Source organism: Harpia harpyja, chromosome 13, assembly GCF_026419915.1.
Source record: "Harpia harpyja isolate bHarHar1 chromosome 13, bHarHar1 primary haplotype, whole genome shotgun sequence".
NCBI lineage: Eukaryota > Metazoa > Chordata > Aves > Accipitriformes > Accipitridae > Harpia > Harpia harpyja.
The window spans coordinates 4370457-4394026 of record NC_068952.1 but is presented as its reverse complement, the minus strand read 5'-3'; the positions used below and the strand labels follow the sequence as shown (position 1 = coordinate 4394026).

The following is a 23570-nucleotide window of genomic DNA, read 5'->3' as shown; positions in this document are numbered from 1 at the left end:
GCAGGGTTCTATCCAGCGTACTTGATTCTCTCAAAATTAAGGCCACATCTTCTGCCATGTCTCAGTGAGCTGGGAGCAGGATGGGGGTGTCAAAAATGCACATGTGCCTGTTGTGCGGGCAGCCCAAACGCTGTACTGGTACGTGTATGCGATAAGATCCCAGCTTCACATTCGGGAGCTTGAGGTGGCCCCATCACCTCTGTAATGTAAATGCCTTGTCGTGAGCATAATGTAAATGTAAATATAAATATAAATATAAATGCAGCCCTTATGTGAGGGTGGGATCCTGCTGCAAGAAATTGGATTAAGGATTGTTTTTACACTCCTGCCTCTGGAAAGGGTTTGGGGGGGGCTGGACGCAGATGCGCGCCCTGGCTGGGTACCGACAGCCTTGTGTCCATTCCTAGAGGGGTCACCGAGGGTCCGAGCGAGCCAGCCCAGGTTTACCGGAGGGCAGCACGGCTGAGTTTTCCACCAGCAGCAGAAACAAGGGAAGGTGGCTCCCAGCGAGCCGCTTGTCTTCTCCCACCTCCTGATACGCACCAAGGACGGATGCTTCCACAGTGGCCTTTTGCCGACGCCAGGACGAGCCACTTGAGAGCTCTTGGGAGCAGTTGCGGGAGCTGCTGGTGCCGGCCGTCCAGGTTAGTTTTCTCTTCCCCTCCTTTGCTTTGCTGCCTTCTTGGAGAGCAGAGCTCAGTATGTTTTTTTTCCCCATTAGGAAATGAGCTGAGGGAGCTGGTGGTTCCCCAGGAAAGGACATATTTGAAAACCAGGAAGGTACCAGAACAATAACATCAAAATGGAGTGGTGTAGAAAGTGTAATTGTTATTTAAAAAAAAAAAGGTATTTTCCATAAATATGAATATCTATCAGATTAGTAGAGTTTCCCCCCCATACTCTGTGATGAAGAACTTCATGGTTGGAATTCTGAAGAAGTTGAAATATTCAGAAAAATCTTAACTTCTTTGAAGCATGGGAGACCCTGAATAAATCCCAGGGGAATTGGTACTCCCGACATCAACATCTTTGAGGACACCTAGCATCAGTGGACTCAGTGCTAAACAGCCAACAGCTTCCCTCTCCCCTTCGCTGCCTGGCCCAGCGTAACTCTTGGTAGCTGCAACTCTTCAGCCCTTACCCTTTCTGCCAGGAAAACAATTTGAGTGAGTTTTGGCAAGCAAGGGCTGTCAAACCAGCCCTCACAGGTTGTGTCTCTGGCTGGGACACTGCAGCAGCGGGTGCCATCCAGAGCATGCACCCAGCACCCCAACACCAGCTCTGGCTGGGGCTTGTTTTAATTAGCTAAGGAGATGGGGACAGCAGTATGGGTTTTGGCTGGGTTTATAAACCAGAAAGGTTTGCACTTTGGGGCCATGTTATCTAGCTAGCTTAGCAAGCCTCCACGTTTGGTGCAGTGACATTTCTCTGTTTGCAGTGTGATTTAAGCGCCTTTCTAGTCAATACCAAAATTTCCAGGATTTATCTTAATACCTTGGACAGATGGATCCTATTGATTTGAATGGAAGTTGGCGAGAGGGGATATATAGGGAGTGCCTTACAACTGTTTACTGAGCAAACAGTTTCCATCTGCTCTCTATTTTACTGTAAAGCAAAGGATCAGTCAGCTGCAAACTTTAATACATGACCGTCATGTACATTAGACACATGTCACACTATTATCCTCGCCGGCTCTGCTCGACCATACACAGTTTAGTCAGCATCTGGGGGGTTGTGGGGTCTCTCCCCTTAGGGCTCCGTGGTCTCCAAGCCATTTGTTTCAGAGAGGATCTCTCACCCAGGAGGTGCTTCTGCCTCACCTCCTGCTCCCCGTGCTCAGGAAAGAAGAGTACTTGCATACACATCCCAGGCAACATTTTTTCTCCTGTTTATTTCAAAAGTCTTTGTAACAGCTTAATTGCAACAATCCAAACGTCACCTGGAATTTGACATCCTCCCAGGTGTACAGAATTCATACTCGGTCATGTATCGCAGCATTAAAAACACACAGGAATGTTCCCCGAACACCATCAGTGGGTTCCTCCACGGTCTCATTAACTACCAGCTCTACGCATCCTCCGCCAACGCCTCTGCGCTGCTTTGCAGTGCGGCTGCGCGTCAGCCGTCTCTGCCTCCGAGGTCCATAACCATGCTTCTGTGAATGAAGGGGTGCCAAGCCCAAAATACCCATTTTTGTCTGCAAACTGTATATAACGTACCAGTAGAAATGTGATCTGTATTTAATTGGCTTTGTATATGGCTTTTTGTCCTCTTCATTCAAAGATCTTACAGTGGAAAAATCCTGAGCTGGCATCAAAAATAGGACCGATTCGTTAAAAGCACTCACAATTATAGTATGTGTTGGAGGCAAAGTTCCTGTCAGCCCAGAATTAAAGCATTTTAAAAAATGCCACTTGTTTAAATAGATTTCAATCTTGAAACTTTTCCAGTTTAATGTTTTGCTAGGAAGCATCATCTGAAAGAGAATAAAAATCTGTATTTTCAAATCAATGATTTACAGGAATTTACACTTCTTCATTTTACCTCTTGACTCGGTAAACACAACTGCAATTGTACTGGAAAAATGCATGCAGGTCCTTTTGACTTGTAGCAGGCATTTAAAAGTCATTATGTCTGTTTCATTAGGCTATTTACTACCTGCAATTCAACTAAGTTACTCCAGATTCAGGCAAGAGCAGCATTTGTTTCCTAGCTTATTTAGGTAATTTCTGTATTGTTCAACTCTTTGGGAGTACGTTGAGTGACGCCAGACACCACCGGGACCTGCTGCAGCTGTTCCTAGCCAGAGAAATGTCATTTTTTTCTGACCAACACTCAGCTGAAATTCCCCTTGGTTGTTAAAATAGTCCCTGGCTAACACCCATATTCACCGATGACAGTAAAAAGCTTGTGTAAGACTTGCTGCCGTCCTCTGATTTCAGTACAGGTGATGAGAAATGTCCCTAACAGTGTAGAAACAGCTGCAGAAACTTGTTTGAAAGTGCCATTTTTGGTGCTGCAGCTGTTTGCAGGGCAATGTCCAGCACCCCAAACACCCAGCTGATGCTCTCCTGAACCCAAACTTCTCCCACTGCTGGGGAAGCAGCTGGCTGCTACAGACAGAGGCAGCTCTGCTCACAGCTTTTGCATGTGGGATCATTACTGTCTCATTTAGGATTATTTTGCTTTTCTCATATGCTGATACTGGGGGGGTTTGTTTGTTTTTTTGGTTTCTCTCTTTTTTTTGAAAAACCATGACCACTTGAAGGTCAGCTGTCAAATGGATTGAACGATCAGTGCAGGAAAACTGAAAATCATGACATCTTGTGTGTAGGCTGTGAATAATGGGCAACACCCTTTTGATCATTAAAATAGAAAATTATCTCTATATTTTCTGATGTTTTTTAGCCCATTAAGAAGGCAGGGATATGACCGCATTGCTGATGATTTGCACTGCTTTCCTGGCAGTACATTCGCTGCTGCAGAGCAGGGGCTGGCGGTGGTGGGATGGATCCCACGCCGGGGGAGGCTTGGCCGGAGGAGGCAGCTGCAGGTTGCCGTGACATTCAGCTCCTCTCCAAAACCCACAGACACCCCGAGGCAGGTCCATTTTCTGCTGGGGACTGGACCAGTATTCATGTCTCTGGACCACGGGCACGCTTACATTTGGGGATGGAGGCAACTCCATCCCCAAGTGCTATTCAGAGCAAGCCATCTCCTCAAATACATTTTGCTTTCATACAGAGGAAGAAAATACAAGCCTTGACTGCCCTGGTGCTGTTAGAAACCGAGGCTTTCCCTCAAGATGCAGGTGCATTGAGCATTAGGAATGAATGCTACGGTAATTTTGTGTCACATGCCTGAGCTTTGGGGCCCAACTGTATATTTTAGCACCTTACTTTCTGTTCAGAGCACCACTTCTTTTGTTGCTTCACTGTACTTGTAGGACGGTAAGACAATTTTTCCCTTTTTTACTGATAAAGATCTCTTAGTAAATATAACCAGACTTGGTAACTGATTCATCTTGTAGTATTTATGTATGCTGTCATCATACAGAAAGCCTAAACAAATCTATCCATTTAATGAGGAAAAGTAGGATCACAGCGTTACTGCTTTGCCGGTGCAGAGGCTGAATGTAAAATGAGTCGATAACTGCACCTGGGTCCCAAATGCTCCAGTTTTGGGAACTAACTGGGGTTCGAAGGTGGCCAGAAACAGCCTAGCACGGGCTACAGCACTTTGCTGTGCTTCTCAGGAGTGGCTCAATATAATGCCAGTCTTCTTTTTCTCTTTTTCTTCTGCCTTTCTCTGTTTTTTTGTATCTTGACAATTCAGACAGCACAGTTGCTAGCCCCAAGTCAAAGGCAGGGGCAGGCATGTACAACACCGAAGGACAAGGACCGTCCTTGGGAGCCACAGCGAGCCGGGGCGATGGCAAACCCTGTCCTGAGGCACAGCGATGGGAATTGCCTGGTATCACCCCGCCAAGCTGCTTCATCCAGCCCGGCGTAAACTCCCAGCCACCCAACCGACCTACAAAATAACATCTTTGTGCATCGAGAGTCAGTAAATGATCTTTGACGCTGTAGCTGTGTACCGGTGGTCTTTTTGATAAAAGCGGTTAGTAGCGAGTGGAGCTCTACTATTTATGTTTCTTTGCCTGAATTAGAATTACATTAGCATGTCCTTAGTTTGCAATTGCCAAACAGGTGAAAATATTCAAGTTTTGAAGATCTGTACCTGCAATTGTGTTTGCAGCGATCAGGTAGTCTCCATTTTAATCCCTCTAGAAGCTCTATTCATAGGACTGAATGTACAGCATACGGCACTTTCCAACTGGGATTTACATCCTTCTGACTATCTTTTAAAAATTTTAAACAAATTAGATAAAACGGGCAAATAAAATAGGAAGGTCTTTTTACATAAAACTGGACCTTTAGCATCTTTCACTGAGTTCGTGTCAAGGATTTCTGTTGGTAGGAAAAATATTCAGTCTGCTAATTCCAACCATGACATGTAATTTATACTCAAAATTGAGATTTTACAAAACAATTTTTTAAAGAAAAATATTCAGAAAAGTGTCTAATTTTGGTGTGTCTGGGAACTTTTGCTGGATAATTTGCTGGTGTTAATATTTGAGCTGTTTGCAATCAATGCAAATGGGAAAGTGATACCAACCAGAAACCAGCACAGAACTGGTTGTTCCTTTTACAATTCACACTTAGTGAAATACAGAAGTAAGCAAATACCAAAACCAGTGGAATTAACTGCAGAAGTAAAATTCTTGATGTTTGTAATAGGAGATAATAATGCCAGCTCAGTTAAAGATATCTACCAAGCTATGCCCCTTTAAAAAGAAATAAAATAAACATGAATACGTTTGAGCAGCTATATTGTAATTTAAATTGGCTTGGAATCTGGAACTAATATTTTTGCAGAGAGTATACAACAAGGTCGTATTCTAGTGAGCTAAAAATGTGTGTCTGTATATGTAGAATGATGGCATTTTTTATTTTTGTAAATAAACAATGTCTACACACACACACACACGCGCGCGCACACAAAAAAAAACCACCAAACCCCAAACCATTTTTCAGATGTTGTGCTTTCAGGTACTGAGGTTTTACAATAAAATTGGAACTGAATTCTTGCACAGCCTGTACAGCCCATGGATGTTACTATAAGCAAAAATTTTCTGGACGTAATTTTACTTGCAGGGAATAAAACTGATTCACTAATACAAAAATTAGGAAACTAGAGCCATTGAGAAAATACTTGGTGTTTGAATTGCACCTTGTCAGAAACGTCAGTAACTTTTTTCATGTTGTTTATTGTGTATTATTATAAAAGGATTAATTTTGCATTGACTCACTGGCTTTAAAAAGTAGTCTTAGAGTCCGTGAAGTACAAAGGGATTATGGGGACATCGTTGTATTTCTTAGATGGTCTGATAAAGCATCACCTGTGGGAGGGCCTAATCCTGAAAACACTTGGGACAACGATGTTACACAATTCCAAATCCACCTACATCCTCGTACCGAGTCCAGGCTTGGGAGCTGGCTAGGACACACCTGGGCATGACACGGCCCCGGGACTGGGGGGACTGGAGGCATGGGAATCTGCACCTATGATATACCCAAAATATTGTTCATCGCTGTAAGGGGTGAGCGTGGCTGCTTCTCCAGTAGTAGGCTGGGTGATCGTCTTCCCAAAATCAGCCCTTGACAGTGTTCACCTCCTGAATGAAGTGCAGATGGTGAGTGCAAGCATGCAGTCCCTCCCTCTTCCCCCCGTGTCTCACAAAATACTTCTCTCCATGTTCCAGATGAGGTAGCTGAGCCTGTGATGCAACAAGAGCTACTCGGGGCTTTGACAGCATCTCACTATTTTGTGACAGGGCGTAATGCATGTGCGTATGGAGAGCAAAGCAAGTCTTTGCTTTTCTGCTGGAATTGCTGGAAAACACTTCTGAGCCTTTCCCTCTCTCCACACTTTTCATTCATTAACAACAATACACTTGCTGTACCTTGAGAAAACCTTTTTTTTTTCCTCATGCTAAATTGCCAGACTATTGGGTACTCTGCTATAAACTGTATCCATATTTACTGTCTCTTTCCTTTTCCAAGGAAGGACTGAACACAATAGATAGGAAGGCAGCAGCTATGCAGCCCCACTTGAAAGCAAAACTACACCATTTTGGTTCCTCAGAGTTGCAAGTTTCAATTTGATCCTAGACCTCTTCTTAGCTATGCAATATTTAGGGCAATTGCGCTTTTTTTTTTTTTTTGTGGTTTAAAGGTATATTCTAATTAAAGGGTGGATGTCACCCATTTAGTAAACAAAAAGAGTAAGAAAAAAGGCATGTGTCTTTATTGCTAGCTGCATTCAGACTGTGGCCATGTAAACTGAAGTAGTCCTTCCTCTGTTCCATCGCTACATGACAGATTTATCATGCATAATGAACCACCTAGTGTGCATACACTAATACGCTTAACCTATGTGTCAAAACACAGTGGAATTGGCCATACCTTCCTGCATTTGCTACAGTGTAATGCTTCTGTTTTCCTACCATGAGCATTCACGAAAGCAGAATATGAGCTCAAATATGGACGTAGTCACAAAAAAGAAATTGCACATTGGTTGTACAATGTGCAATGCACACTTCATTAGTTATTTTCTGTGAGTCAGGTATTAATGTGCCCTAATTGAATTTATTATGTATCGTAACATGTATTGTATTATGTAAATATAACATTGAAAATGTGCGTTGGTTTGGAAAGGCACATTAGTAATCCAATTAGAGCAGAAGCTAGAGAAGCAGAATCTATATCCATAGATTTGCTAGCAATCAGCAAAGTATGACTTTGTTTAGATTAACTAACTCTGAACATTCATTGTAATAATTAGTCACTGAATATTTTTCAAGTTAAAGGTTAGAAAAACACAAAAAAGTGAGAATGGTCTCATTGCTACAGTTAATTTTCATAAAATTATAAATTCATCTCACATAGGCAATCAGGTTTATACTGAGCCCGCGTGCCTGGCTATACGGCCTCCACTGCTGCTGAAGTCCTCCTTTCAGTTGCAAGTTAAGACATGACTGAAATACACGTAAATGGTTGTAGTATACCCAAATTTTCACCCGCAGAAAGCTGGGGAGGAGAAAAGACTAAGCGCCAGGGCTGATGCCGTGCTATGAGACCAAGCGCTGCGCTGACAGGCAGCATCGCAGTGCATCTCTGGGTAACCCGAGCACGGCACGGGGCCGTCACCGGCAGCTTTTGTGTGATCCTTGTACCTCTCCTGTCTTCCACCAGTAACTCCTGCTGCAATTAGAGCTGGCAGTTGGGTTACCAGTTAGTATGTACACATCAAAGAGGCAGAAATATCCTTTGTAACAGACCTTCTTTCCATTTTTAGTTGTGCCTACTGCTGCATGGCCCCAACCACTGCCTGAAGTACCTTTGTACGTCTTGCTAGTGGTAATGGGAGTTACTTGTGCAATGCTTCTTCCACAGGGAGACGGGCAAACTACAGCCTCGTCCTTCAGAAACTTCCATCTGCAACTGAAGTCAATGAGATTACTTCTCTGAACATCTATATTGCCTGAAGGACATCCTTCGCATTGCAAGGAAATTAAAAGCTATCTGAATTTTTTGCACAAAATGAGAAGTGTGTTTGCAGATGGGAAGAAACCAGAGAGAATCGGATGACATCTCACTGTGACTCCAAACTTTGTCCAAGACACACGGGGAAGACAAACCCCAAGAAGTAAATGTAGCAACTTGCCAAACACTACAGGTTTCACAAGAAACTGTTCCTTGTACCCGTTTCTGCCCTGAGCTCCAGGGGAAAGGGAAACCATCACTTGAATTTGGTCATTGTCCTTTATTAATTTTCACTTAAATTTTAATTCTCATCTGCAAGGTATTAGTACACGGTACCTCCTCCCTTCTCTCTGGAGGTCCGAGCAGCTCATGCCTGTGCAATCATTGCTCTCACTAGGGGCTGGCTTACAGAGAAGACCTAAGTGCTGTAGCTTTTTGCTGCTCCTGAATGCTCTTCTTGGGCTCAGACAGCAAAATACCAATTTGGGGCATGGGGTCTGAGCTCCTGCCTGTGCTGCCTGTACAGCTGCTCAGCAGGCAACTGGGATGTCTGGGTCTGTGCCAGCTGGGAGTCACTGGGGCTGTTTTGCAGGGTGGTGCAGAGGGGGTTGTATCAAGGAAGATGAACTTTTAAATCCTAAGTTAATTGCATTCTGTCAAGGCTGTCCAAAAATAAAACCTGGGGAAAAAAATCTAATTTCAAGAATGTAATACAACTTCCAAGTTACCTGAAAAGAAAGTGCAATCTAGTGCAGTGTGCTTTCACTGTCCCACTCTGTTCCTTCAGTTTCCTTCTGATTTCTTGTGCTTCAGCCTGTGTCCAGGTATTGCAGGTATCTGCTTTGTCTGTGAAAATGAAATACCAGGAGGAATTGCACTTGGTGCAACTGGTGCATGTTTAGGGTTTAATTCACAAAAGGAGCAGGCTGCCCTGCGGAATCCTGAGTTGGACCATGCACGATAAAAGAGAGGAGTTACATGCCCACGTCTGGCAAGTTTAAAGAGAAGTTGTCATTAAAAAAAAAAAAGCTTAAGAAAGAGCAGGGAGGTCTAGGAAAGACTGATCCCAAACCTCCTCTTGGCTCATGTACTCGAGTGATGGGTGCCCAGGTAGTGCTAGCAGGCAGAAGAGATTTGGAGCTTGGTTTTCATGCATCCTTGAAAAATACTTCAGCTACTGAGTATGAGGGAACTGTAAGGCCACCCCTTGTCAGATGCTCCCCAGTGAGACCCAGCGCAGTAACCGTGCTCCGAACCGTCTCATAAACTGGCCTTGCTGACCTCGATGGGTTTGGGGATTTTTACAGGGCTTAGATACGAGCCGGGGGTCCCTGTGGTTGAGTTGTGTCAGCTTCGGTGGATACCTGTGCTGCAAGAAATAGGGGCACTGGTAGACAACTGGGCATGCGCTTTATACGCCTCTGAGGCTAATGAGAAGCAGCATGCAGTTTATCAAGGATCTTGGGAGTAAAGAAACATTAGACCTAAGTCCATAGAGTAGCAATCAGATGCCCAAATCCTTTGGGGAACCCAGCTCTAGCAGCCAGTCCAACACCCCTGGAGTCAACAGGAACTGCAAAGGGTCCTGCAGTGGCACCACTGTGACCAACGGTACCAAAAAGAGTCGGAAACATTTAAATCGTATTACAACAGACTGCGTGTCTGCCTTTGACGGGACTCAAAAAAAGTACAAAAATAGCTGGGGAGGTATGCACAATTTCGTATTACTTCACTGTTTCCTAGGCAGGAATAGGTAGTTTGAAAACAATTTACAAACATTTAAACAGTTCCCTAATCATAGTTATAATATTTAACCTTTAAAAACAACTTACTGAAAAAATAAACCCCCTTAATTTGCAAATTTGTTATCATAAAAATACAGTTCTTGAGCTCACAGAATGTTAATGCATTTGAACATGTTTTTAGGAGTAAAATAATAAACCTAAGTAATTCTGCTGTGGCTTGGGGTCCTATCTATTCAAACTCCTAAGTCCTTCAGGACAGAGCCTGTCTGCCTCGATTTATGCAGCACTTCACACAGCGGGGTCCATTCTAATGAGTAATAGTCCCCAAGATAGCAAATGTACCAAGGTACAACCCTAAGAGAGGTCTAGCTGCAAAAAAAAAGATTAGAGCCCCATTCACACTCTTAATAAACAAACACGTAAATCATCATAGTTAGAGATTTACCCCTGGGGGTAATCCTGAGGAAAAAGAACACATTTTCATCCTTTTGGTTCCCTGCCTCTGCTGTTTCCAAAGATGTCCCAAGTCTCTGGAAGGCGCCTTCCTGAGCTGGGTCTTTGCAATCAGTCTGAGTCTTTCCCAGACCATGACCTGCCCCTACACATCCCGCTTAAATTTATCCTTCAGTGGGCTTCAAATTACGCTCACCGAGCACTCTGACCTCTGCCTGCTTCTTCAAAGGGCCACTCAAACGTAGCATCTGAGATGGAGTGCACAGACAGACAGGCACTCAGACTCATGGACCTTAGGGAGTCTCTCTGCCACCAAGGAAGCTCCTGCCAGACGAATGCCTCTTGAATGCGGTCTCTGCCATACCACGTACTCTTAAGTATGAGTCTGCATCAGCTAGAAACAGAATACAAACATCATTGCCTGTTTCTGGCCAAATGCATCTTGATAAAAGCTGTGACTACGTTTATACACATCCATGTGTGATGGTTTATCTGTTGCTCTGATTTGTTCTCCTTTAGGCAAAAGATACAATCACTGCCATACTTCAGCTGGCAGGCTCAAGTGTGCAAAACCTCAAATTAAAAGTTAGTTTTCCAAGGTTAAATTCCAAAATGTTTTGCACTACTACAAATTTAAAGGAAAGCACAAATGATGGGATACCCCCAACCCATGCAAAATGAAGTAAAGTAAGTAAACAACAGAGTAAAATATCTATATGAAACTTAATGGAAATATTTTCAGACATTTCTAATATTCCTAGTTTGTTTTCATCAGATTTTTCAATTTATTCAGCAATCAACATAGTACTCATGGTCTTGCCTATAATTTCCCAAGCAGTTTTCAAGAGCAGGCCATTGTGGCTTCTCAGACTTTAAGCTTAAGTCTTATTTCTTGCTGGAATCAGCAGAAGCCTTTTTATTACCTTCATGGCATTAAAGGAGTGGCCTAGCACAGAGAATTTAGAGAAATGATCCAGAGCTGTGCATATATTTCTGGAAGAGATTTGCAGCAATTCCTCTGCACCCATTTGTCATGCTAAACTAGACACTTACTTAGACCAGGTTTGCTTCTGGTTCTTCAGCAGTCTGGGCTAGCACAGGTTCAATCTGTCTTAAGACAGCAGCAATTGCCTGTGGCCAATTATGACTTAGTACCAATGTTTTGGGGGAAGCCAGCTTCTGGGGGAGCTCCAAAGCAGTGCTCTTCTGTATAACCTACACAATCAGATTTGTGGGGTACAAGTACAGGGTTGGGGCCCCCAAAGAACTGCAAGGAAATAATCTGCATGAATCTCTGCAACAATATTGCAGAAGCAAAAGATGCAAATTTAGGACAACAGAGAGCCTACATTCATTTTAGCTACTTATTTTCATGTAAAAGTAATGAATAAGCATTTCAGTGGTGATGCAAACATTTGACACCAGAGGTGCATACTGGCTTTTCTTGCATTAAATGAAGTCAGTATCGAAGCTGACAATTGCCTGTTTCCAGTTATTCAGTAGGTAGGAACAGTTTTGCACATTTTAACATAGTTCTTGATAATCCCCTGACTTTTAAGAGTTAGGTAGCAGGTAGAGTTTCACACAAGACTGGCTAAAAACCATCATTTGTAGTCAGGGAAATTCAGCCCATTCGATCCTTTATCATTGAAGTCAGTAGGATTATTCAAGTGAAGCACAATCACCCTAAAGCTGGTGTAACTGCAGTCACCTACATGTATGTTATATACAGGCTTGCCATGAGGAACTGCTGAAGAGCATCGAACACAAAATTCAGGGCCAGATCCAGACTTCAGCAAACTGTGAGATACTGGTTTAGCCAAACCTTACCAACCCCAAGTTTGAATCTGGAGCTGAACTTGCCCATTTTATGCATTTTAACACAGAGTTTGGGTTCAGGCTATGTTCTGAAGAAGGACATGTTGGGTTTGACACCATCCTAACCATACACACCATCCTTCTATAGTTGCATCAGATTCTGCATCAAAGACGTCCAAGTCTCTTCCAAAAACCCCTTTGGGGAAAATCGTAACATTACGGTAAAGATGTTACTGCATATTAGAGAAGACTTATAAAACCCCCAGCAACTAAAATGCTGAACGCCCAATGAATACCAAGGCTGTCTCTGAATTTAAAACTTTCCAGTAACTTACAGGAATAATTCCACCCTAATCGCCATTTTATTTTTATTAAAGAAACAAAAGGAATTTCAAAAACTCTACCTAGAATCACTTGTTTCTGCCAAGCGGTTGTTCATGATGGCTAGAGCACCCACCCCTGCGGAGAAACCATTTTGTCTCGTATTGATACAAACGTTCCTCGGGTAGCCATTGGCCGTCTCGGACAACTGCTTTTGCAAAATGGCCAGGGAGACTTTATTCGATGCCGTGAGATCCCTCATGGAGATCATCTCTCCAGAGAGCCTCCTCCCCTCGGTGTCACTGTCGTACTGTCCATCAGCATCTATTGAGATGTTATGTCGACGCAGGCGGGCTCCTGGGGTGATGGCATTGCGACGTCCGAGGCGGGCACTTGATTTATGGCACTTTGGGCAACATCTGCATTCGAATTTTTTCAACACCCAGTTCAAAACTTGCTTGATTACAATTGAGATGACGTTAAAAAGAGAGTATATGCAACATACCCCCATTAATATAAATATGAAGTTTCCGAATCTGTATAATCCCTGATTTTGGTATGCAGCGTTTTGGCTGCTTACCAAATCTCCAAAGCCGATGGTGCTGAAGGTGACAAAGCAATAGTACAAGGAGTCAACGTAGTTCCATCCTTCCACTGCTGTGTACATTGCGGAGGCGCAGCAAGAAAGGGTAATAGCAAAAATTCCCAGAATCAGCATCACGTGGTAAACGGATGGCTTCCACCCCACGAGGCTGCCCACCCCGGACATAGCTGGCCCCCTTCGGAAGTTGGGAGGTAGGAGACCACTTCTTCGCAGCTGTCTCTCATGGCACGCCTTCATGATAAACGCCAGGAGAGAGATAATGCGCTCCAAGAAGAGGTTGAAGAAAAGGATAGTCCCGGCACACCCAAAAAGGCCATACACGATGAGGAATACTTTTCCAGCCACGGTTGCTGGTGTGGTCATTCCAAAACCTAAGGTGCGGAGATAAATGGCTAACGTTAGTGACATAGTTTTTCATGCATAAGCTCAGGACATATGTAACTTAATACAGGTCCCACCTCGCTGCACAAAAGGAGCGCTATCTCCAAGTCAGCTTAGGCCAACATGAAACCGAGTTTTGTAAAGAATGAAGAAGGCACCAGAAAACTCAACGAGATGACTAAAACTCAAGAGTGAGAAAAAAATCCTCGCAGAGATGAAAGGCAGCATATTAACAGAGCAACGCCACTCTGTGAAAGCAGGTGGAAGCATTCCTGAGCCCAAACCTCTTTGAGGTGGGATGAGGTGAGGAGGCCATTTCTCTGCTCCCACACGTGTGAGCCAGCATGGCCTGATGGAAAAGTTTAAGCTCTCTGTTCACAAGCTGTAACCCAGTGTAATGCTTTTATCAAGGTCTGATTACACCATTCTTGCTGAGAAGTTTCCAGGTTGTATTAACAGGAAAAAAACCCCACCTCCCAAGTATCAAAAATTGTTTTAAAAATAACAGCACTTTGAAGTCTTAACCAAATCCCAACTGCGACTACCCCACCTGGTATCAGCACAGAAGGAAGGAAAAGCCATCGGCAAGATACCCACACTGCGGAGCTGCCTGGCAGACTGGGAGCACTAGGATCTTGCAGACTGATAATTACAGCAGTGAAAAACACTGCTGCACAGTTGAATAGAAAAATCAGAGCATACAAACTCTGGAAAGATCCAGCAGCAATATTAATTCACCGCTTCTTTACAAGAATTGTATTTTGACATTACTCCTACACGTAATTTCATATGTAAGCAGTAATGCCTTGTAGCTACAAATGCTTAAGTAACAGCAAAAGTGATCTTAAATTTGCATGCAAATACATACAGTAAGTTTGCTCCACATTATTTGCTGATACAAGTTATTTTATGAAAAAGAATTACATATATTTCGCATATTATCTCAGGAAGATTCTTCTGAAACTCAGTTCTGTAGGTATTGCCCTTGTTCTGCTATTCTTCCCTGTAAAACTGCTTGGTGGTTCAGTCAAAAAGCGTACTGATGGGATTGAGGTGACTGCTCGTGTCCCATGAACAAATAACCACATATAATTTAAATGAATGGTTTGTCAAAAATCCACATGCTGAAATTTCTTTATCCTATTGTTCCACGAAAATGCTGAGCAAGTAACATATTCAGGGAGGTAAATATCAACATCAGACCACATCAGTGAAAGGTTGTGAAGAAAAAGGAGCTACTTTTAGCATAGAGCATAATGAAATCATTAAATCCACTTTATTATCATGACGCACCTTTAAACAGCAACAGGAAAATATTTCCTACATATAATGAGTTGAGATTGCTGCTTGAAATCTATTGATTTATTTTTGTAATGGCTCTATTTTTCTGGGTAATTTATTTGTGCTACCTTTGTACTTCATTGATACAGAATTTCGCATTTGTGGATAAAAGAATGTAAATGCTTCTGACAAGTAAACTTGGAAATAGCTTTTCAAATGACATGAAGGTGCATGAGGAAAGAGGTGGTCTACTTTCACAACAGATGTGGCATGCTTGGAAACATCTGTGTGCCAGCAATTTGGACTATACTGCATCATCAGTATCTTCACGCTAGAAAAAGTCTTTTCTGTAGAAGACAGTGAAAAACTTGCAGAGTATTATCAGAAAATAACAAATTACCAAAGAGGTCATTAGATTTTGTTTCCTGGACCCACAGTCTCTCCATTTTGTTGTGCTAAAAGACCCCCTTTGAGCAGATCCCACAAAGCCTGCCCTGGGGTCTCAGGCTTAACACGGGGGAATGGGAAGCTCTTCTCAGTTCCTCCTCCTCCTCTGTGGGATGAAGCTGTTATCTGGGTCAGGCTGGCTGCTCGTGGGAGCCTTCTCATTTGATGATGAATATCCACTAGTGCCTGGCCCCCAGAAGAAGCCGGGGAGCCCGTTGCGGTTGCCAGCTAGGGATACACGGCCAGCTCATTATGGAGAAGGCATCTGTTCGCCCATGCCTTGTCAGCGAAGTATTCAAACATGTGCTTCACAGCAAGCATGTGAACATCACCATCAAAATAAATGGGTTTACTGTCACACATATGGCTAGACACATTTATTAATTTAAAAAAAAAAAAAAAAGAGAGGTAGTGACAGTTTGGATCAAGTTGTAAGTGTGCTGAAGCATTTTAGTATTTTCTGGTGATCATTCATGAGAGGTGGTGAAGTTTGATATTTTTGATGCGGTTTGTTTAAGCAAGATCTTCTGAAGCATAACGTTACCAAAATTCAGTATGTAGCTATGCAAGGTGAAAGGACCCATCACAGCAAGGAGAGTGCTAAGAAATACATAAAACAGGCAAAAAGTAAGATCAGCCAAACATAGTAACTTCACGTCAACAGCTAGCAGATGGAAGTGCACTCATGTACTCTTCATCCGAGGTCTTCCTTCATGAGCCATGTTTGTCCCTTCGGCACCACCTGGACCACGACGGGTTAGTCCTGGTATGTTCTGTACAACATCTCTGAGCTCAGCCCCTGCTCAAGGCTAAGTACATCATGACTCCTAGATGAAACAAATTCATCCAGAACTGCCTGTGCTTCTGAGACAGTACAAGGAAAGAAGCACAATGGTGCTTTGCATTCTTCATGGCCCTGACATGTATTGTACAGGTACCTTGGGGTTGATTCTGTGTGGCTCAGACACAATATTTCAACGTCCCTCATGCTAATTCTGCCCCACTCTGACACACCACTTCAGATACAAGATCATGGCAGCATTAATTTCGGCTGTTTGATACTTCTTCTCCCCAAACAAACAGGATTAGTAGAGATGAGCTGATAAAAACTCTCAGATAACACTTATCCTTCAGCAGCCTCTCATGGGTAAGTGCTGGCAATTAATGAGTCCCTCATCCTGACTGGCATAATAGGTTTTGTGGTTACTATTCTGCTCACCTGGATTTTTAATTTACTTAAGCTGGTGATGGATTCAAGAGGTAGTGAAACTGGACAAACTTGTGATATGCTTCCTATTGCTCTTGCTTTCTATTCTTTTATCCCTTTTCTTATGGGTAAAAGAGATGGTTAATGCCAGAAAACAAAAAGAAATAGCAGTTTTAGTACCTGTGAGCTCTTCTCTCAGGCCAATTGATTTGGCAATTACCTTGTGCTACCGTATTTTGAGATTAAAAGGGGCAACAGTTTTCCAGTAAAGCTTTATTTACCCCAAGATGGAGAAAAGTTTTGGCCACCTCAAAAACTGAACACAAGAAAGTCTTCCAGCCTTTAACATGGCATCGTGTGCCCCTGCCTCTTTCAGCCAGCCCCTCAGCTCTTCTTATGCAAGTGTTCTGCCATGGGACTTGGCTCATATAGCAAGTCAGCACAACTGAGCAATCATTTTAAATACCAGAGTGTAACAGCACTTAGACCATGAGAGTAGTATCAAGTCTATACCATTATATAACTATAATGCAGCTACATTTAAAGGAATCAAAAGAAACTAAAATTGTTGAATATAACTTTTTAAACAAATGATTTCTCAGAAATAAACAAAAAAACCTATAACCAGAATGCTGCCTCCAGAGGGAAAGAAGTTCTTGCAACATAAAGCCTAAGCTCTTACAGGACTGGTCCCCAGGAGATGGGGTTTACAGAACAGAGGCAGATAAACTAAGAGCAACCAATTTTGTTTCATGTCTGTTCTATACTTGCTTTACTTCATGGCTTTCCAGTAGTCTTGGTTGATCTTTATACATTTATGACTAACACGTGTACCATAGCAAGGAACAAAACATCATATTCTGAATTCCGTATCTGGGTTCTGGTGCTCCCTTCAACCCCTTTTCTACCTGTTAGCATTTCATCATTATTGTCCCTGATGGAATCATACCTGTATATTTCACAACTACCTTTTATTTGTTCTATAGCTCCTCGCCACCTAACAACCAGGCACAGTTGCCTTGGATACAGGGTCACAGCTCAGAGCTGACAAAACTGCTGCAGATGGAAAACTTCTGCTGCATCCAGTGCTTTTACCCAACGAGTGAGAATACTACGAGGCAGTTCTTCCACCTGGCTTTACGTTTTCAGACTACAAATGAAAAACTTACTTTCCCTTTAATATCTTTGTCGGTCTGCTTTATTAAGATACCCCCCTCTGGGCTCAAACAGTAAATTTTTTTAGAGCTTTTCCATTGCCAGAGACTTTAACATAGAAGTTGCTGTGCAATCACATTTGATCTTATTTAGATTACTATCTGGAATCATAGAATCATAGACTGGTTTGGGTTGGAAGGGAGCTTAAAGATCATCTAGTTCCAACCCCCCTGCCATGGGCAGGGACACCTTCCACTAGACCAGGTTGCTCAAAGCCCCATCCAACCTGGCCTTGAACACTTCCAGGGATGGGGCAGCCACAACCTCTCTGGGCAACCTGTTCCAGTGCCTCACCACCCTCACAGTGAAGAGGTTCTTCCTTACATCTAATCTAAATCTACCCTCTTTCAGTTTAAAGCCATTACCCCTTGTCCTATCACTACACGCCCTTGTAAAAAGTCCCTGTTTGGCTTTCCTGTAGGCCCCTTTTAGGTACTGGAAGGCTGCTAGAAGGTCTCCTGGAGCCTTCTCTTCTCCAGGCTGGACAACCCCAACTCTCTCAGCCTTTCTTCACAGGAGAGGTGCTCCAACCCTCTGATCATCTTTGTGGCCCTCGTCTGGACCTGCTCCAACAGGTCCATGTCTTTCCTGTGCTGAGGACCCCAGAGCTGGATGCAGTACTGCAGGTGGGGTCTCACCAGAGCGGAGTAGAGGGGGAGAATCGCCTCCCTCAATCTGCTGGCCACACTGCTTTTGATGCAGCCCAGAATGCAACTGGCTTTCTGGGCTGCAAATGCACATTGCCAAGTCATGTTAAGCTTCTTGTCAACCAACACCCCCAAGTCCTCCTCAGGGCTGCTCTCAATCCATTCTCCGCCCAGCCCGTATTTGTGCCTGGGATTGCCCTGACCCACGTGCAGGACCTTGCACTTGGCCTTGTTGAACTTCATGAGGTTTGCACGGGCCCACCTCTCAAGCCTGTCAAGGTCCCTCTGGATGGCATCCCTTCCCTCCAGTGTGTTGACCGCACCACACAGCTTGGTGTTGTCGGCAAACTTGCTGACGGTGCACTGCATCCCACTGTCCATGTTGCCAACAAAGATATTAAACAGCGCTCCTGAACAGCAGCGGTCTGTCTGCTAATGCACACTGGCTAATGTGTGCATTAAGACACTTTAAGTCAGATTCATGCTATGTCTGAAGACAGGAGATACCACTGCAGTTTTTAGGGCTGGCTAACCTGTATCACACACAAGCTTGCAGTCCTTGGTGACCCATGTACTAGAGCAGATACCCCATGGAGAAAATACTGAGTGACTATGCAACTAAGGACTGACTCCCATAATCAGTCAATCAATCAATCAATCTATCTATCTATCTATGTCTTTTTTTCCCCTAACTCCTATGACTGTTCAGTACATAAAAATGGGCATACATGCACCCAATCCCCCAGGGACTGTGGGAAAAGATGCCCAATCTATTCTGTGACCTGAAAGAGCACCATGATAAACTCGATGAATGTAGTTAAAAACCATCCAGGTGACCACTATTGCTCCTTGTTACATCTCACACCACTGAATTATTTATTAGTCAGGTGTTTGAGACAACTGCTACACAAAAGGAGCCACGCTGGCAGAACAGAGCCAGGAGATGATTAATTGAACATTAAGGAGTTTCAAGGAGCTGCAGGCAATTATTAAAGGCTTTCCACAGTACCAATTTTATTCTGTTTACACACAACTGTGATCAGGTTATTGGTTATCCAAAGCGCTGCTACACATAACATCAGTGAACACCAGAATCAATCACCCTCAGCATTTCTCTGCTGTCTGTGATTTAAACCACAGCCTAAAAGGTCATGGCCACATTTTCATTCCTCTTTAAAGTACACTGGTTTTTAAAAGAGCTAATAGAATTGTGAGCCTAAAATAGCCTAAGCTTCCTTGAAAAAAAAAAAAAGTTATTAAATTGGCAACCGTGACATTAAATAACTAAAAGGCAAAGCTAAGAAATAGTTGTTAAGTTACCAGGTGCATGTGAAGGGTATAAAAAGAGGCTGAGAGGTAACAATATTTTTCTGTAGCGGTGAATGACAAAGACAAACCTAAAATTATGCCCAACAGTGACTTAGGTGAGGACGAGAGACAGGACCGGGCAGCAGCGCCTTGTGCCCAGGGCTGGGAGGTGGCGGGGCAGCTCCATCGGGGCAGGGATGCCAGGATACCCCAGCTCCTCTGGCAACCTGTGATTTCTGCTCGTGGGCAAGGGGTTTGCACTCGTGGGCATCCCTGGAGAGCAGCAGGATGCCGTGAGGGGCTGCCCCGTGGGAATGGGGCAGGAGGCACCTGCAGCAGGGAGCAGTGTGATGGAGAGGGCTGCAGAGGTTACTGGAGGCACTGGTGGCTGTGATCCTGGGATTGAAGAGGGGACTTGGGTGCTCTGGAGAGGAAATTTTGGAGGGGAGAAGGTGGTGAAGGATGTCCTCTGCTAGGAAGGGGATAGGTCAGATGGTCAGGGGCTAAGAAGTTGCAAGGAAACCTCTGGCTTGTGAAATCCCCTAAAGATGGGAATACGAAGCCTGACCCAGGACAGAGGGTACTTGCACGTGGAGGTGCTGCTGTGTGTGGCTGATACCTGGCCACGTCAGGAGGCAGGTGAGGAGGGGACCCATGCCCTACGGAAAAGGCATCCTGGGTGACAGAGCCAGAACAACGTATTTAGGGTGAAGGATATGCTGGACCCAAGTGGAGTAAGGGTGTTATCACCTTGACAGGGGTCTAAGGCATTGGGGTACCCCCCGAGATCCCCCAGGAAAGCCGAGAGGAATAACCTTCTCAAAAGCTGGCTGCTCACGTACATTTACCTTCTCCTTGCAGCACGTCTCCTGAGTGTGTTTTTCTACGCTGACACCTTCTAGTTGAGCTTTCCAAGAAAGATCTTCAATTTCTAGTGACTACTCAGCAGGCACATTTATCAGCTCAAGTGGCCTAACTTTTGTAAATCTGAGTGATAAATGACCTTAAAAAGAGAAACACTAGGGCTTCAGCTTCACCACCAGCAGCTGTACTCTTGCTCTATTCATTTACCAGAAGTTGGCAAGCTTTTTTTCAGAGTTGTACTGCATGTTGCCCTTTCTGTGCACAGCGTGAGAAGAAAGTGCATACCAAAGACTAACCAAAGCAGCCCACCCTTGCTCACTACTAAATGCCATTATCATAAAGACATAGCCCAATAAATACAGAAGGAGGCTAATCATCTGGTCTGGCCAAGCTGCTTTGGCACAGAACCAAGCCGAGGAAGAAGCAGAAGTGTCTCTAAATCAGTTTTATGGTTCGCTTGCTGGGGCTGGCTGTTCCTTTATGCATCTTGTACAAGGAAACAGGGACTGACTTGTGCCAAGCCAGCAGCAGCTCTGGTGCGAGGTCTTGCTAAGCAGCCCCCCTGAAGAGGGAACACATGGGGAGGGTCATGGGCTTGAGGTTTGAAATCTTTGGCAAGCTTACGTTTGGGTTTTCTATTGCAACAGAATACAGTTTCTAATGAGGGACAGGGGCCCTCTCCTAGAAGGAGATGATGGATAATGAAGCTCAGAGAAGGAGGAAAATCAGAAAAGTACAAATTCAAACTGAACAGAGAAAAAGAAAGTCAGGACCTACAAGCTGGCATTATTCTTGCTGACTCTCGACTGTAAAGGGATGGGGGTGCCCTGTGGTGTGACAATCTTCCCTCTCTATTAACATAGTGTTCATAAATAAACTTTCTTCCAGTGCCTCAGGTTTTATTGCTCTTATAAATAATATAATCTTCTCTGCTAAACTCTTGGGGCCAGACTCTGGTTTACAGTCATAAAAATCAAGACTGAATCTATTTTCTTCATTTTATGCTACCTTTCTTGGGCAAATCTTAAGCAAGATGATACTAAACCCCCTCTTATTTTGTCACTTACTCTGCCCCTTGGCACAGCTGGGGTGCTCTAGTGGCTTGTTAAAACAGAAAGAATACAGGTTAGTGTTGGCTAAATTAGTGCTAAACCACCTCACAAAGGAAGACTTCCAGAAAAAGGGGATGAAAGCAGGATGCTCTTTCTTTTGGTTGCAGTCTATCTCCTTGTGAATTGATCTAAGCTAGCCCAGAGCTGCTTCTTGTGGCTGCCTCCACACCTGATGACTGCAGGGTCCTGTCTCTGGTTTTCTTTCCTTATCCTAACAGTTGGGGAAAACCATTTTGCTATAATATTTTCTGAAACAGTGGTGGTGTTAATAATGGAAAAGTATAGCCCACATGCTCCTCAGTTGTTTAAGTTATATTACTGTGGAAAAACTCTTCCTTGCATTAGAGGCTAAGGGTCATCAAAATCTTGCGTTAACAGCTGTCGGGGCCGTATCAAACCCCAGCTCACATTCCAGGTTGTGTGCAGAATCATCTGCCTTGGCTCACCACACTACCAAACCTCAGCTGAAGCACAGGTTTCTGCGACACTATCAGACAAAGGAAACATCCCTGCATTTAGAGTAATTATTTTCAAAAATCTGCAGAAAACAAAAGCATTGATAACCAAGAAATTCACAAAGTCTGTCTCAGTAAACACAGATATACATGAAGGTATAGCTCATGGACCCCAAAAGTGGCCAATTCCTTCTCTCTCTCAAGATGTGTCCAATACCTGAAGCCACACACTGCCATCTCCTCTGACCTTCCTACAGTCTTCATGTAGCTGATGATACGATTCCAGGTGAACATTGTTTTAAAAGTTGATTTCTCTTGCAATATTAATTCTTCATCCTTTAAAGCTGCTTCCACTCTTGTTTTCCTATGGTTTTTGTGTGGATAATTGTGTCTCTAAGCAACACTCTAACAGGAAAAAGCTTATTCCGTGTCATTTCAAAGGGACTGCTTCAAATATTAGCATTCACACCTGCTTTTGCTGTTTATTGAAACTTGCAGTTGCATTTCAGATGCCTGAGTAGACCCAAGGTTGTGCAAAATTTTTTTTCTGAACTGCAAGGAAAAAAGAATAATGGCATCCAAATGTTATATTCTTGAGACATTATGGGCTTCAAAAGAATACTTGCACGTGTACTGCCACTCCAGTGCCAGTACATCTCACAATACTTCTCCTTTCAGGCTAAGAAATAGTATTATCTGAATTTCACAAGCAATCTTGGGTGTATGTCATATTTCCCCACGAGAAGTCTGATAAACAAGATGTCACTCCTGGGCTTTCTAAGCCTTACAGATGGGAAAGGCTGTCAAATGGTTAAATCACTGGCTTATCTTTTGAGTGGGTTAAACAACAGACTTGCAGCATGTTTTTCTTCTGCCACTGGTGTTTGTGTAGGTAGGTATTTAGAGAACATCTATTTCTTGATAGCTGTTTCAGCTCTTCTGCTCTAAAAAGAGTTAGCCTATAAAGATGGACCTATAGGATAAAAAGACCCTAAACACACAAATGTATTTCCCACTGTTTGGCCAGTTTTTTTCCAAATCTCTGTACAAACTTCTACAGTTACAATTTACTGAAAAAGCTCTGATAAATCTACCTCGACTTCTTAATGGTTTAAATATGCCTTCATGGGTCCCTTATTTCAAAAAGTTCCAGCTGAAAGCAAAGCAGCAAATTCTCAAGTATCTTTTTGCTCGGGCAGCCGTTCTAATTCAGTCACGAAGGCACAAAGACCTAATTTTAAGTAACTGTAGTACAAATACAGGGTGACAGGGCTGCTGACTAAGTTACTTCTCAATTTAAAATTTCTGCATTTAACTCTTCCTTCCTTAGTATGCATTTCCCTTGACTACTTTTAAATTTAATGATACTGAACAACTTTGCCACTTTATCAAGATCATTTTGAGCTTTCGATTTTATCTGAGATTTTCCTGGTCCTTGCAGCTCTGCCAGTAGCAGCTTTTGTAAATGGACAAATCATTTTATCAAACAGCTTCTTTCTGCCCCTCTCATTAAAATCACAATTTAGATTTAAGATCTTTACACTGCAATCATTTCCAGCCCCAAAGGGCTTAAAGTAGACTTGACTGCATACACATTCAGCACA

The 23570-nt window shown here is 43.4% G+C and overlaps 1 protein-coding gene across 2 annotated transcripts in view; it reads right to left on the bottom strand.

Moving 5' to 3' along the window:
• Nucleotides 1-1864: 1864 nt before the first annotated feature.
• Nucleotides 1865-23570, bottom strand: part of KCNK12 (potassium two pore domain channel subfamily K member 12) — a 30136-nt gene continuing 8430 nt past the window's right edge. The window contains exons 2-4 of one of the 2 annotated variants that reach the window (XM_052806483.1): nucleotides 12529-13420; nucleotides 8837-8954; nucleotides 1865-2476 (exon numbers count right to left, since the gene is read on the bottom strand). In XM_052806483.1, coding sequence (XP_052662443.1) covers nucleotides 8918-8954; nucleotides 12529-13420 — 929 coding nt within the window. In that variant the 3' untranslated portion in view covers nucleotides 1865-2476; nucleotides 8837-8917. Of the gene's footprint in view, nucleotides 2477-8836; nucleotides 8955-10003; nucleotides 13421-23570 lie in introns of those variants that run through there. The other variant, XM_052806484.1, reaches the window with a different exon arrangement.